The sequence below is a fragment of the Corvus moneduloides genome, chromosome Z (genome assembly GCF_009650955.1).
Source record: "Corvus moneduloides isolate bCorMon1 chromosome Z, bCorMon1.pri, whole genome shotgun sequence".
Lineage (NCBI taxonomy): Eukaryota > Metazoa > Chordata > Aves > Passeriformes > Corvidae > Corvus > Corvus moneduloides.
The window spans coordinates 31676286-31692446 of NC_045511.1; the positions used below are offsets into that span (position 1 = coordinate 31676286).

Sequence of the window (16161 nt, forward strand, 5' to 3'; positions counted from 1 at the left end):
ACACAGAAAGCTCTGCATTCTCTACAGCTTACTTTTGCAAAGCTTAGATGTCTTTCTTCATGGGCATCCTGAAATCTCTTTCCCAAACTTACGTCCTTTTCCACAACCAGTTTCAGAGAGTCTGCTTTGGACATGTGAAAAGTAATACTAACAATAATTCAGAGGCTGAAGTTAGTGGCCTTATTTAGTCTCAGAAAGTAAAGACAAAGTCAGAAGAAACTTTGGTGCTCTGATACACAATTCCAAGGCTTCTGTGATGTTGCCTCACAATTTTTACTTGGCACAGATCTCACTTCTCAACTTAGTAAATGACAATAAGCCACACAAAACTTTTCAAGTAGATCTGAACCGAAATGTTGGGTTTACACATATTTCCTGAAAAAGTTAAACTAATGAGCTGCAGTGCCACATTTGTCAGTCCAGATGTGACCTTTGTTCCAGCACTATTACTCTTGGTGAAGTTGCTCTCACAGACCCACTTCATCGGTGGATCATGAGTTGCTTCTCGCCACAGAGATTTTCCACTTGCAGATATAACCCACACCTCAGCATGATACGCACATAACAGCTGTACACGAAATGCCATTTCTGTTAGGCACATCTCAGCATTACTGCCTACACTAAAAGCATATGTAAATATTTGAATTAATTAAAACATTTGCTTTGTTGAGTAGAAGTGATGTGATGGTATCTTGAGCACAGAAAAGCCTTTGTGCCCAAATCACAGATTTCTTCAGAGTTAATTTCATTCTATCATGAAAGAAAGTCCAACTGACAAGGGTTTCTAATCAAGACTCACAGCAGTTTAAAATTGATTCCAGGTAACCATGATTTCTGAGCATGCACAGCTAATACATATACACATAGAGGTAAATATGCAAAAATATATTTCCAGTAAAACTAAATGTTGATTCTTACCAGAATCATTTGTTTAGAGATAAAGACAGAAGTTACTGACAATCACACAAGAGGTCCTTACATGACTATATACTAATGCATTTCTGACCTTGAAAATCATGTATGACCTACTGCTGCTGGAGCTAGGATATTTGAGATACCTATCAAGTACCCGGAGTATCACCTGTATAACAGCTCACAGCACTGCTCTCCAACCGGCCACCTCCAGGGTGCCGATATTCATCTGCCAAGTAATTCTAATGTTGTTCTAGGCACACACCCAGGTGTTTCCTTCCAGAAGCTGCCATGAAGTTCCTCCCATACCATCAAGCAGCTGGAAAGCAACTCTGTTGGTCTGAAAAGTGGTCTGGAAACTGATTTAAAATTACATCCCTAATACGAATATTGATATTTATATCTGTCACATTAATTTATGCTGCTTTCTACATTGTTTATACATAGATTTCACCTCATCCTTTCAAATTTTTAAATATAGTGTCACAGAATGAGCCATTAGAAATCACCTTCTGCTCAAGTGATCACTGGCTGCTTTAGTATCAATAAGCTAATAGTACATAGTATTTACACTAGAATCAACTGTTACTGAAGAGTTTTGTAAACAATGACTCTGCTCAAGAAATAATTAAAGAATATATCAGTCATAACCTAGTAAAACTTTCACGACTAAAAGCACCTCATCAGCTAACAAACAAAACCAAAACACAAATCCATCTCTGTATCTGGCTGTCTAAAAACCTTTCCAGCAACTGTTGTTTTCTGAAATAAGCAAGGGCAAGTTGTGCACCAAGAAACACCAGAGATTTGCTTTTCAAAGAGGCTTACAGAGGCAGGCGTTAAATTTCTATTGCACTTGCACCCAACACGGATCTACAGCTTCCCAAGGGTGTGTTGAAAATCCCACCCCAGAGCACTCAAAGGAGGAAAGTAGGAGAGGGAGAGCAGAGCAAGGGGAAGAAAGAATAGTGACAACAAAGTAAGAGGGTAAAGGGTAAGAGATCAAAGACAAAAAGAAAGAAAGCAAAGAAGATAATTTATCCTACCAGAGACAGCACCTCTTGTCAGTCAAGACAAGAAACATTGCCTCCCAAAAAGAATCTGGCACCAGGAAGTGGCAGAAGGGGGAAGACCAAATCTGACCTGAGGTAAGAAAAAAAAATGCAGTTATAATTTTTTGAACTTTGTTTGTTATTTCATCTTACTTTTGCAGTATAATTTTTAAAAAGCTTTTTCTAATTAATATTTTTCTTCAGCTGGATTTTGTCAGTGATGACAGTGCGATGATACAAATCAAATGTGGATCAATAGTACTTTGACAAAAATGTGAAATTAAAGACAAATTTTAAGTAATATGGGGATGTCATATGAACTGATAGCTGCAAACAATATATTATGCTAGTGAAATGTCCCAATGAGTAAAAAATTTGGAAGAATGGACTTATAACTATAAAACTCACTGCAACGGAGTACAAGACCACTCATTTCTACCTGTAGGAGACTCTCCTGACGGCCTACTGGCAAGACAAAATCTACACGTGATATCCCATGTACAAATGGGAGAAACATCACGGTTTCTTGTATCAAGTTCCAAGCCTAATTGCAATAAAAAAGTTGTACCCAGCTCTCCAACTGAAAATGGGGTGACTTCTAGAGACAGTCTCCTAGAAGCTCCAAATAAAACAATCACAACAAAAAGAACTAACACAAACATGAAATTCACTGCAGGGTGACAAATGAGCAATAAAAAGAGGAACTCTCATAAAAAGCAAATCATAGACGAAGCCTAATTTTTTTTTACAAATATTCAAACATTAAAAATAAAAAAAGATAAAAATTCCATCAAGTAAATCCATCCATCCTTCCCCTGTCAACTTACTCAAACCACATTCTCAGACTAAACCTGGCAGGTGGGGTGGTATAATTTTTTCCTAATATGTCAGAGGCTCCAGTGACTTCTTCTATTCATACTTAAAAATTAATTTCAAACTAGAACAAGTAACTTCAAGTGGTAGAAATCAAGCCATTACCTGCACACACCTCTGATACACAATTCCAAGGCTTCTGTGATGTTGCCTCACAATTTTTACTTGGCACAGATCTCACTTCTCAACTTAGTAAATGACAATAAGCCACACAAAACTTTTCAAGTAGATCTGAACTGAAATGTTGGGTTTACACATATTTCCTGAAAAAGTTAAACTAATGAGCTTGTCTCTGTGCTTCACACTGAATTACAAATACTCTCACTTCACTGCGTTAAAATCATCAAAATGCTACACTGAGGAAAAAATGTGGATAACCATTAGGACTAGATATACAGGGAACTGTAGGAGTAAGTTCAAACCAGATGCTCAAGTGATGCTTCAGGGAAAGGGAGCTAAGATTTAAGATCCTTGACAACCACATCTGAATCTGAAGTAGTTAAAATACCAGGACTAGAAAGTTTAAGATAAAATTCAAAGCCTTAATTGTTAAATCTGGGTATGAGGTAGCCTCAAGAACATTAAATAAAAAAATTCTCCATAATCTCATTACACAGTGTATGAAAAAGCAGTTCAATTTTATTCTTCCCCTTGAATTCATGAGATTTCTTCTTGTATTTGAAAAGGGAGATTACATATTACATTTTATGCAGTGATGCCTTTCTTTCAGATTCTCTATCAGCCTTTCTGAGGCAAATACTTTTTCAATTTCTGTCCATGCAATAATTCCCCCTCACACATCCCTTACATCCTGAGTCACTAACAGCACCCTGGTTGAGTTTTCTGAACTGCTCACAGTACCTTAATAATTTTAATCATGTTAGTAATGTTGTTTCTGTAAAAGCGAGCAACACTTCTGCCTATAGTTAAAGTTTTGTATATCCCTTCTCCATTATGTCTTCATTTTCAGAACCTACAGCTACCAAATCCGCTCATCTATTGTAAATCCTATAGAGGGGAAGAACACATTGCATGTGGGGGATTTAGCCCAAACGATTACAGGAACAAAACCCATGAAAGCTCACTACCTTACTCACATTAAAATATATGTATCCCTAGTATCAATCTATGGTCAGAATCTATCAGATGTCATCTAACACAATTATATTCCTTTCTTAAAAATATCACCTTACTCAGTGCACCAGCGTGTATGATGTTCAGTAAACAACCTTTTTGTTTTGTCCTCCTTGGTCAGCCTGAGCGCTTAGCTATCACACAGTTCAAAGAAATTTGCACTGACTATGGATTTTCTCACTGCCTTATCTCTGCAAGCATTTTCTCTATAGCATTTCAGTGCAGCCCGAACATCAACGTATTAACTTTAACAACACTTCTAAGCAAGATCTCCCTTCTCCTAAAATAAAGGGAAACCACAGCACGTAAAGAATAAAACTCCTAAGTCTGCTGAACTCAGTCACCCAATCTGAGATGCCAAAGGATGGAATTTTAAGAATCCTCGATTTTCTATAGTTAAGTGTTTTTTCAAAGCTCACTGCTCAGTTAATGCAGTTGGAGGTGTAAATGCTCAGGTCTCAAAATGCCAAACCAGGTCTTCATAAGGAACAAACGGCTACCAGCTACCTGTGAATTCTTGACAAAATAACTTACCTAGCAGTTCACATGAACTCTGCAACAGAAGACAGAACAGTTGATCCAGCTTTCCACAACAAAGCTCCACTGTCAACACCTTGACCATCCTTTTTTTCTATAATGTCTCTATCTGCTCATTTGCTGTGCACTCCCAAACGCTGAGCAGTGGTCTAACATAGAGAACCCTCCTGCACACCCTAAAGAATGCAGGGTGGTATGGAGTAGATAATATGCAGCTGTGTACAAAATAAAGATACTCAAATGAGGTTGAATTATTGCTGTCTCTGGAATCTGTCTCTGGCACATCCCAACTCCTGAGCAACATTCTTCAAATATGCTGCTGTGTCCAGCAGCTTCTTGAATGTATTAGCACTTTTTGTATTAATCACTGCTTTGGTTTTGTATTTAACAATAACGGAAGTAACATAACAATGAAGATACAACAATGAACAGTGACACTAACAACTCTCCCTCAAATGTTATCAGTAATGTAAACATGCAGAAGTATTTGAAAAGCTTTATTCTTGTTATTTAACATGTACAAATTTTATTTGTCCAGTACCACTCAAGCAATTTTCATGGCTCTATAAATTTCCCCTGAATCCCTTCTTGTTTAAATCAGCATTTGGAACAGAGCTTTTTCACCGTTTGTCTTCTCTCTTCACCCCCACACAATAATGTTAAAAGTATCACAGTTCTGTTCCAGTTTTCCTGCTTAAAATATAGGCTACAAGTCTTTCAAACATTGATAACTTAAATCTAATCCTTTTCTCCCTTTTCCCATGATGGTGTCATTACTTTTTATAAAGACTTGAGAGGAAAAACAGTCTCCTTTTACAAACATTTTTTGGAGGACCTTGTTCAGACTCTGCAGGAACAGCAGCAGCTTGGTTCACACAGTTTCCTAAACCACAGCCAAAATCCTTTTTTAAAACCTAGCTTTCATAAAGCCAGTAAGTATCATGCCAGTTAAAATATGAATTATGTTTCCAGCTCTTTTTATTATTAAATGATGATTCAGTTTCCTACTGAAATCAAACAACAGTTTAATAAAAAAGCAAATTACTATGTTCAAATATTTCCAATCACATTTGCAGCTGTTTATATTTAACATTAACATTTTTTTGTGTCTAAACACAGCTCCCACTAGTCAAATTGTCACACTAACTAATTTTCAGATACTGTACTACATCTGTAATTAGATGTATTAATATGCTACCATAGAGTAAAACTAAGAAGAGTACGAAACACTTTGCATATACAGTTAAAAAATGCTTTGGCAGACTCAAATACTAGTACAAATTCAAAAAAACTCATTGTTTTATGTTACATGCACAACTTAATCTGGACTTAATTTCTACAAAATAGATCTCAGTGGCAGCAACATATGAAAGAATTTGTTATTATTCTGTATTGTGAAATAGCAGACTCCTTTGAAGGAGATGCTAGCAAAGTATCGGAAGTTGTAACAGCAAGTTGTAACTGGTCTCACAGACATGTTTCATTACTACATGCCACACTTCACCAACACTGTATCTTGAGTACTTTGTACGGAAAATATGTAGTCCTGTTAAGTGAATTAAAAGTTTTACATGCAAAAATATATTAATTCTGCATTTTGTGGCAACTTTATAACTGACACTATATGAAGCATTAAGTTACAGATCAACTGGCTGAGCATTGTCGTGACAGAAGTTTGTAGTACCCTTCTGCAGCTCAAGTATGACACAGCTATTGCACCATTACAAAGGGCAGAAATTACTCTTTGTTTTAATGTTTTCAAAAAGTTTGTTTCAGATTAAGTTTTATGTTTTGTATTGTAACCATACAGAATACATCATCAGCCCAGACTCCCAATCTTTTCACTGTACAGCTAGAGGACTGGAGCTAACATTACCCTTATACTAATAGTTTTACAGTGGTTGGTATATATTCAACTGTAACTATGATTTCTTGAATTTCAAAGACGAAGTTATATGCAGTTCTTTTTTAAGATTTACTTATTTACCCTTCTACTACAAATAACCACTTGATTTCAGTATCTCTATGCAACACATTTATGCATACACAGAAAGAGAAGGAGCAGAGAGACACTGGCTCCCTCAGGTAAAAGGATCTTAAAGCCAGAGAAGAGTATTTGGAAAGGCCATGTGGTCCTGACAGTCACTGCTCTCCCTTCCTAGCCATCCATTTACAATTTACTTCACATGAGACTAGGATTAACTGCAGACCTTTGCTGATTCATAAGAAATGCTGACAAATGGGGACCAGCAAAAAAACCCCACTGCTTGAATTGCTGACAGCTCTTTGAAGCTTAAAGACTATGTCCTTTAGTGAGAATAAGAAGAAAAGGATGGAACTGGGTCTGAGAGTGGGGTGCAGAGCATGAGAGATACAGAACTAAGTGATGCAGGTGATATGGAACAGGGAGCCCTCTGGAGATGCCAGCTGTAGGGAATCTTAAGCCAGGCCAGTAATACTGTTGCAACCTAGTTCCACAAAACAAGTTGCAAAAATGGTCTTGTAATGATATTCCTGGAAGTTGCAATTCTCAATTTTTCTGCTGTCCTGGGTGGTGTCTATTGCCGAGTAAGAGAATCATTGCAAGACACATGTCCACAAAGAGACAATCTGTAATAAGCAAAATACCTTCTGGTAAACTTTCCAGGATGTAAAAAAATATTACCTACCTGTTCCTTGTAGGCTGCCAAATATTACACCACCACATATTTCTCCACAGAGGGGCTAACCCAGAGAAACACAGCATATTGCTCCTATAAAGGGAACAACATGAAATCCAAGACCAGGGAATGACCTCACGTTGCATTCTACAAAACCAAAGGCAAAGAACAGCTAGCCTCTTAACACCCAATCACAGAACAAAAATGGTTTTGAAAAATTAGAGGAGCCTAGCAATAGCAAGAGATAAATACTTAACTCTTGATAGCATTATCAAGGAAGTCCCTTGAACACTGAATAAACACATCAAAAAAAGCAACAGTAATTTAAATTCTAGTTGGTGTCTATTTTCCGGGATTTGGGAGAAACAGGAGTCTGGAGCTCATATGTGAAACGAGAGCACAGTGAAAAGGCAGGCTGTGGTCAAACTTTTTGTGAAAGATAACAAAATCTCCCTTTTAAAAAAACAACAATAAAACCAACTAACCAAAAAATCCCAAACAATTGTTTTGTACAGATTATTACACCAAAGAAGTAGTCGAGAAACCCCAGAGGAAAGTAAGCATAAATCTCCATCAAATGCTTTACAGCCTACTTAAGTCCCAAGCCTTTAGAATTTTAACTTCTCCAGCATCTACACATCCAGATACATACTTTTCCACCATAAAACTGGTACAGCATCCAGATTCTGTCAAGAAATATCAATAAAGCTTGTTTGTAACTTTGTGTATGGACCATTTTAAAGAAAATACACATATAAAAGAAATCACATAAACATGATTAAAGCTTGTTTTCCTCCTATACCATAGTCTTCCAAGACAGCCATTCCCAAACTCATCATACTGGATCAAAAACTGTCAGCTGTGAATAAACTTGCGCAGATCTGAAGCAAGAATTACCTTTCTTTTTGAGTATATACTTTCTATGGATTTCCAGAGTTCTACCAAAATCAAGCCCCCAAAACATCTTCTCCATAAAGTTGGAAAACCATGCCTCCTATATTAATATGTGTTATTTTATCCCTGTAACTAAAGTTGCCTAAAAGAACACACCTGAAGTGTGAAGTAAGAGGAGAATCATTGAGAAATTAAGAGACAGACTAGCTTTTTTAAAAAAAAAAAAATCACAAGGATACAATGGTAGATGTAATTTTTAATCTCACAGTGTTCTCATGGTTTTAGGAATGCATTGTTTATTCACACACACCTGAGAAGTCTACACCCAGGATCCAGAATTACCAAAACTCACATTCGCTTACCAAGTAGGTAATTAATTAGGCAATTATCTCCTTTTTTTCTAACTAGGTGTGTCTAAATAGAACAATCACTGATGAATCTGCTTTGCAAAGAGAATATTAAGCCTGGTTTCATTAACAGTCACTCCTTCTAAAAATACCAACAAATATCAAAGACAGGAAATATAATTTTTCCTGCTACAAAGAACCTAACAACTTAAAGGAAAATTCATGCTATAATCTCCATAAGAAACATAGAAGAAAATGTACTTTCAAATTCTATTTTAACAAAAAGACAGGGCTGGGATGTCTTTTTAACACACATCACCACCTCTTACAATAGTCCATGCACTGATCACTGAAAACCACTAAAGAACAACACATGATAACACTTATCACTATGATAAAACTTCCATAATTTTGACCTATTCAAGTTCGAAAAGCCTGTATTCCACTACTGTACTTTAAAGAGAGTATTACGGATACATGCATCACAGCAGATACTTACAGACTGCATAAGCCTACTACACCACCACCAATAATTTTGTGATCAATAATCATTTTATTTCAGTCAAAACTGCATCTTTAACCATAAAGAAATCCATCTCTACCCTCTTGGAAAACATGAAGTGGGGGCGGGGGGAGGGAGAAAAAGCAGCAGTCCTACTAAGCTTCAACTTTAGCAAGCAAACAACAAAAAAAAAGCTAGTGGATTTAGGGAAGAAAATTCTTTGACAGAGATGCACACGTACTTGCACAAACAAGAAGTCTGCAAAATACTGCGACACACACCAAAAATCCGTCACATATACAATACTGCCTAAAATCGAGCTACTAACTAGAAGCCAGCAGTATGAGCCACAAATATCGAATTCTCCTGTAACGTTTCTGTCAAAAGGTTTTAAGATTACACAGAACAGAGAAAAGATAAATTAGATAAGAGAAAATGGAGACAATACTGAATTAAGTTCCTAACATGGCAGAAAGTTACCTTTTCAGATGACAATCCCTGGTTTTACAGAATACTATTCCGAACACTTTACCCGCTGGTAAACAAGCACAGAAAAACCGAGCAACTTTCTCTACTGGTTTCACACTCGCATGCTCTTCCTGCACGAATTCCTTTCTTAGCCTCCATCTCTTCCTCCACCCTGCTTCTTCTGACTAACTACCCACTAAACTCCTCCACGGCGATAAACACAACGGGATCAGAGGCAAGCAGCACACAGAACACGTTTCTCCGGCGGCCTCAAAACATGCCACTACTACACCAGCACCGGCCTCCTCGGCCGCAAGGCAAAACCGAGGGAAAACGGGCAGATCCCGGGGCCGCCAGCACACAAGCCACCTCTCGGCAGGGCCAGGCAGGCTGCCCGCACACTTCTGTCCCGGGCGCCGCTCCCCCGGCACCCAGCGGGGCCCCGGGGCGCGGAGCCCGGCCGGACCTGCCGCGGCGGCGGCCGACACGTCGGCAGGGCCGCCCCGCGCCACCGCCCACCCACGGCGGCCGGGCCCTCCGGGGGCGCCGCACCTCGCTCCGCCCGTCCTTCGGGCGGAGAAGCGGGGCGGCCCGGCTCCCCCGCCGGCCGTACCTGCGGCCCCGGCCCCGCCCGGCGGAGGCCGCGCGGCGAACGGGCCGTACCGGCCTCCCCCGCTATGACACTGCAGAGCGCGGCCCGCCCGACGGGGCCTCTCCTTCCTTCCGCCGCCGGGCCCCGGGCCCCGCTCCCGGCGGCGCCATGATGATGATCGGCCCCCAAGGCCGCCGGGCCGGGCCCTGCCGCCGCCGCCGGGAGCGGCCTGGGCGCCCCGCGCCGCTCACCTTCATGTCGGGACATCCTAGTCCGGAGACGGCGGCCCAGGCCCGTCCCGGGGCTTCCGCGGGCAGCTCGGGCGCCGCTGCGGCCTCTCCCCCCGCCGCCGCCCCGGTGCGAGAGGAGAGGGTCCGGGGCTGGGCCGGGAAGAGGGCGAAAACACAAGAGCCGGCGAGGAGCCGGCCTCCCCCCTCCTCCTCCTCCTCCTTCTTCTCCTCCTCCTCCTGCCTCCTCGCTCGCCCTGCGGGGGGCGGATCCGGCGGCAACGGCTTCCCGGGCGCCGTGACACGGTGACTCCAGGCCCCAACGGCCGCTGGCTCCGCCTCCCGCGCCGCTCCGCCCCTGCCGCACCAGCGACGGCGGTGGCCGCGCTGGAGCGTTCCCGGCCTCGGCCCCTGCCCCTTCCCCTTCCTCCTCCCGCCCCGGCCGCGCTGCTGGAGGAAGAGGAAACTCCCTGGCAGGGCGGCGGCCCTCCCGCGCGGGCTGCCGGGCCAGGGCGGGCTCCGCCCGGGGGAAGGAAGCCGAGGTAACGGGACCCAGCACCGGCCTGACCGAAACGACACGCATTAATCAGCTTTTTTAATGTTAAAGGAGCGGGCAAAAAGCGGCAGAGAACAGCTGGGCGCATGCCCTGAGCCAGCGTTCCGTCACTTATCGCGTTACTCGTTCTGACAGATTTGGGGAGCTGCGACTCCAGACACAGGGCTGAAGTCCTTCCTTCGTGTTTTTTTTGGGTTTTTTTTCTCCGTTCCGCCTTTGTCAGGCCTGCAGAGGACTGCTAGAAGTGTCCTTCAGTTAAACTCTAGCTCTGTAAAGAGGATGCCCACGGAGTGCCGTGTGTTGTCTCGCTCACAGAATCACAGAATAGCTTGGAAGGGACCCACAAGGATCGTCAAGTCAAAACTCCTGGCCCTGCACAGGACAGCCCCATGAGTGACACCATGTGCCTGAGAGCGTGTTCCAATGCTTCTTGAACTCTGTCGGGCTTGGTGCTGTGACCACTTCCCTTGGAAGCCTGTTCCAGTGCGCAACCACCCTCTCCCTAGTGTCCAGTCTAAATCTCCTCCTCCCTCATGCAGTTCCTTCGGGTTTTGTCACAAATCATCGCAGATAAAGACATCAGTGCTTGCCCTTTCTGCTCCCCTCATGAGGAAGTTGAAACTACAATGAGGTCTCCCCTCAGTCTCCTCCAGGCTGAAGAGACCCAGGGACCTCAGCCACTTCTTATACAGCTTCCCCTCAAGGCCCTGTACTCCAGACAAGTGTCTTGGTCTGTCCACACCATGAGGACTTTTCATCCCATCATTGATGGCTTCCTGCCACTTCATGGAAGCAGGCCAGGCTTGGAACGAGTGAAAGACCTGCAACATGGCCATGTTCCTTCCCTGGTGCAGATTCACAGGGCACATACATCATGCATTTTGCTTCTGTGTTGCCTTTTTTACTATGACTTCCTGGCCTTTCCCTAGATTGCATCCATGATAATAGCACCATCTTTCTCACCTTCTCCCATCTGCCTTTGTTTTCCTCTACCGTGCGTATGGAATTCCTTAATCTTTTCCCTTTGCCAATCCAACACCTCCATCCTCTCCACTGTTTTACACCACAGCTCCCATAAGTCTGCCCCAGCCCCACAATTCTTACATGTTTAAGTTGGTGAAATACCTTCTCAGTCTATTTCAAGGGCCATGAGGGCCCACACCAGAGCAGCCTAGTATCAAGATGCTGGGAAAGGCGGGACTGAACCAGAACACGCTGAAAGGAGGAAGTGCCAACCTCATTCCTGGCACCACCTCCCTCCCATGCCATTTGTTTTATACAGCCTCTGCTTGACACCTTACATGCATGTGCACCCTTTGTTCCTGGTACAAGGGTGTTCCTGGTTTCTGATGACCTGGTTCACTTCCAGCTTTTCTTTAGCCACATGCAGTTTCATAAACGGTGCCTACTGAGAAGATAACCTGGATCTAAAAGTCTAAAATTCCAGTGGTTTGTGGGCATTTTCAGTGGCAGCAAGCAATACCTGTGAATTGGATATGCTGTAGGGGAAACTGGGGATCATTTTGACTGATGGGAGCCAATGACTTCACTGCTTGTGAAAGCAGGCAAAGAGTCAATGACCATGCAAGGAGGTTGTAAGAAGTACACCACAGATGACAAGAAACTGAAGAGCAACTTGTAGCTGTCATAATACTCACATACCAAACTAGGAAAGCAGTGTCTCTGAGATAGTTTTGGTGACAAAGCTATACCTGTCTTGCTAGCATTTCACAGCAACAGTGCACAGACTGGAGCAGTGAGTAACATGTGTCTTACTACTCTATTTTGTCACCAACAATTTTAAATGCAAATTGGCAGTTGTTTCACCCAGATGCAAAATACAGACCATCAGTTGCTCCCTGTCAGTCCCTAGAAGAGCAAGCTAGCTTGCAAGCTGGTAACTCAGCTGGCAAGAGATATTTAATTTCTGTGAGAGACTGTGGCTCCTCCTGAAGAAAACTTGTGTCACTCTGAGAGCTATGATGCTATGCTGGGCTGTGATAGGTTTTATCCTGTTCCAGAAGAGTGACCTTCCAAAGGAGCTTCTCCCCATGAAATAAAGATTTCATGCCAGGTATTTCAGGAAGATTCTGTCTTTAGTCATGGAAGTCCTTTTTCTAATCATCTTATTTCTCCACACTTCAGTTAAAAACAGTCCCATAAACTTTCCTCTAATAAGCATTACTCAGATGGATATCCCTTGAGTGCACATTGTGCCTCTTCTGTGGCCTCTTCTCCATCTTTGTAGGCTTGAAGTCCAAAATTAAAACTATAATCTTGTTATTATTTCGTGTTTTCTTGCCTTAAGGCCAGTATCTATACCCAAGGACACATTATAGATAAAAACCTTGGAATTATGTTAGAATATGTCTGCATGTGCAGCAGTATGTGAAAGACACCTGCATTATATCATTCAGTGGGAATTTTGCTGATTGTTTCCTCTGCAAATACAGCAAATACTGCAAATGTAACATGATCAGGCTCTCAGTGATGAGGATGTGGCAACTCTGTCTCTGTGTGCAAAGAGGTACATAACAGAATTTGAATGTCCTTTACGAGGTCATGGCCACCAGTAGAAAATATTATTTTCTTAGAATTATCTTGATAATTAATAACCTATACTGTCCTGGTTTTGAACAATACTGTTTCTCAAACCCACATGCTGTTATTCCACAGGCGGAATGAGAAAGAAAGATTTTAGTTAGGCTTATAAAGTTCTGGTGTGGATGAATCTTTCTGTCTCTATGGAAGGAGCCTACCATGATTGGGTTTCTTATTCTTTCTCTCCTGCACACCAGAAGAGTTCATAGGTGATACTTCCTTTAAAGCCACGAGGAAAAAAATTCAACATTAGTATATTCCTGATGGAGAAAAGCAAGCTGAGAAATAAAAATTTTCTTACCCAAAAGTCATTCAAGGTCAGAGTCAGACAAGGGATTAGAGACCCAGTTCTCACAGCTAATTAGGCCATTGAATAAGCCACAGTGATAAACAGAAAAATTGATGAATTTTCCCAACATATAATAATAATATGATAAAATTTGTGTCTGAAAGTCATAAAATCCTCTGAAATAGGGAAGAGATGGTTGTGTGGCCTCGTGTGGTTCCTTTCCCTGCCATTGTAAAAACGGTGTCTGGAAAAGACCAGGAGAAGTTTGACCACTGAACAGTGGTCACTGAACACTGAATTGAACTGTGATATCCTAGAGCAGAACTCCTGACTGTTAAAACTCAGAGTGTTACATTAGGGGACACTTTAGTCCATTAATCTCCTCAGAATTTTTCACCCTTTTGTAAGGTACTGAAAGCCCGCTTGAGACTGTGTTTTTAACTTGTTTCAGTGCTATTTCTAACAGGTTTCATCCATTTGAGGAATGCTTTACTTTGTTTGAATATGTCATTACCAAGGCTGGGCAAACCACTATGTGCCACACTAGCTCCTTGCAGGTTTGGTGGTTCAGGGTCACGCTTGGAAGTGAAACACCACAGCGGTACAAAACTTAAATATATCAGTTGTGTGGTCATCAGTGGACACATATGGAACTGTGATGCATACATACTCAAATATTAAATTTGTACACTGGTACATCTCAGGGCCTTCCACTACACTTTCTTTTTTCCTGTTTTTCTGCCTCCTCTTGCTCAGTAGTGGTTCAACATGATACAGAGTTGCTTACCAGCTGTGTTCAGTATGATATGTAAATAAAGTATTTAAAATCAAACAGAGAAAGTCAGTCTTGCCGCTTTCTACTTTATGAGGAAAGACCTAAAATACCTTAACTTCTTCTTACCTTCTTCTGTTCTATTTTACATTCTATGCCAAGGATGCCTGGTTTGCCACCATAACGGACCAGAAAATACAAGGACTTTGGGATTCCCATGATCGGATTCTAGATAGGAAATGGTATTTCTACATAAATACTTCTTGTGAACTGAATTCTTTCATGTTCCCAGGCCTGATTATGGTGTCTCACAATCCAGCTTGAAATGGCCAAAGCACTGAGGAGCTGCACAAGTGGAACTGTAGGAATCAGGAACATCAGACGGCTTTGCTTGGTGAGTCCCATTTGGAGCTTTTGCAATGGAATACAAGCATCTCGCTGGATGAGAGTGGACTTGAATTTTTAGCAGATTTTTTTTCCTCACATGGAAACCATATTTGGCTTTAGAGCTATACTGGGCTAAGCACAACTAAATATACTATAAAATGCTCATTGTCAGTTTAAACTTTTATTAGTAATACTCCTTTTGAATGCTGGACACCACTAGGATGTACAATGGAAATGGTATGCTGCTATGCCTGTACTTTACTGCCAACCAGCAGTTGCAAAAGCTGTTTCATTTTTTCAGACATGCTGTCCAAGAGTAAATGTCACATTTGTCTTCTTTCCTGATCTGTGGCATCCCCATATTCACCTGCACATACCCTGAAATCACTGCCACTCCAAAACCCTCTGTAACAGGTTTTGCATGATCCCAGAATCTTTTTGCGAGTCAGACAGGTGGCGTTAAGAGGTTAAGCTGATGGGTACTTCTACACAGCCAGACAAATGTGTGCAGGCACCGCACAGAATTCTAATATACTGCTGCTCTTTTCCTTCTATCAGCAAATGTATCTGGACTTCAGCAAAATGAGGAATTGCCTTGTTTATCTCCTCCTTTTTAGAGTGTGCGTTCAGAGGTTACCCCAGATTGGTCCTTCACTACTGAGAGCTTTCATCTTCTCCGCAGTCAGTTTTTGATGCTGGTTAAGATACCAGATGTTGATATAAAGTTTAAGGTGACCCAGCTAACTCCTCTTCAACTTTCTGGCCAAACCTTTGTGAAGAACTTGAGCCAAAACAAACACTGAAAATTCATCAAATCATTCTGTCCTCTTAAAAAAATACTTCAAACTGACCACATACTCTTGTAATGGCATGGTTCCAGTAGGCACACCATTCTTACAGGACCTAAAGTCACAGCACACTAGGAAATAGAAACAGTTTTTAAAAATTCTCCAAATTCCAGCTCTGCTCTCTGTTAGAAGAGGACAAAAAAAAAGCATTTATCTTTTCTTGAAATTGTTTTTACTGTTCCTTTGGAGGTTAGCGCTGAACAAAACAATCATCCTCTACTTGATAATTTATCCTTTCTTGAAATTATTTTTACTGATCCTTTGGAGGTTAGCACTGAACAAAACAATAATCCTCTACTTGATAACCATGAATGTTGCCATTTTGACTCCAGTCCATGTGAATGAATCAGAAACACAGTGTTCCAAGCACTGTTCCCGCAAGGAGGAGATATCAGGGATGTATCCTGTATACTTACAAAGCTTTTTCTCTGTGAACAGGAGGAAGCATTTAAAACATTATCTGCTCATCACCATAAAAACTCCTCTGCTGCCCAGATGTGTTTTTTGCAC

General features: G+C 41.7%; 1 protein-coding gene across 1 annotated transcript in view; it reads right to left on the reverse strand.

Moving 5' to 3' along the window:
* LOC116437960 (E3 ubiquitin-protein ligase KCMF1) overlaps positions 1-10796 on the reverse strand; it is a 46402-nt gene extending 35606 nt beyond the window's left edge. The window contains exon 1 of the mRNA XM_032096364.1: positions 10223-10796. Within this exon, the coding sequence (XP_031952255.1) occupies positions 10223-10781 (559 nt within the window). The 5' untranslated portion in view covers positions 10782-10796. The remainder of the gene's footprint in view (positions 1-10222) is intronic.
* Positions 10797-16161: the final 5365 nt, after the last annotated feature.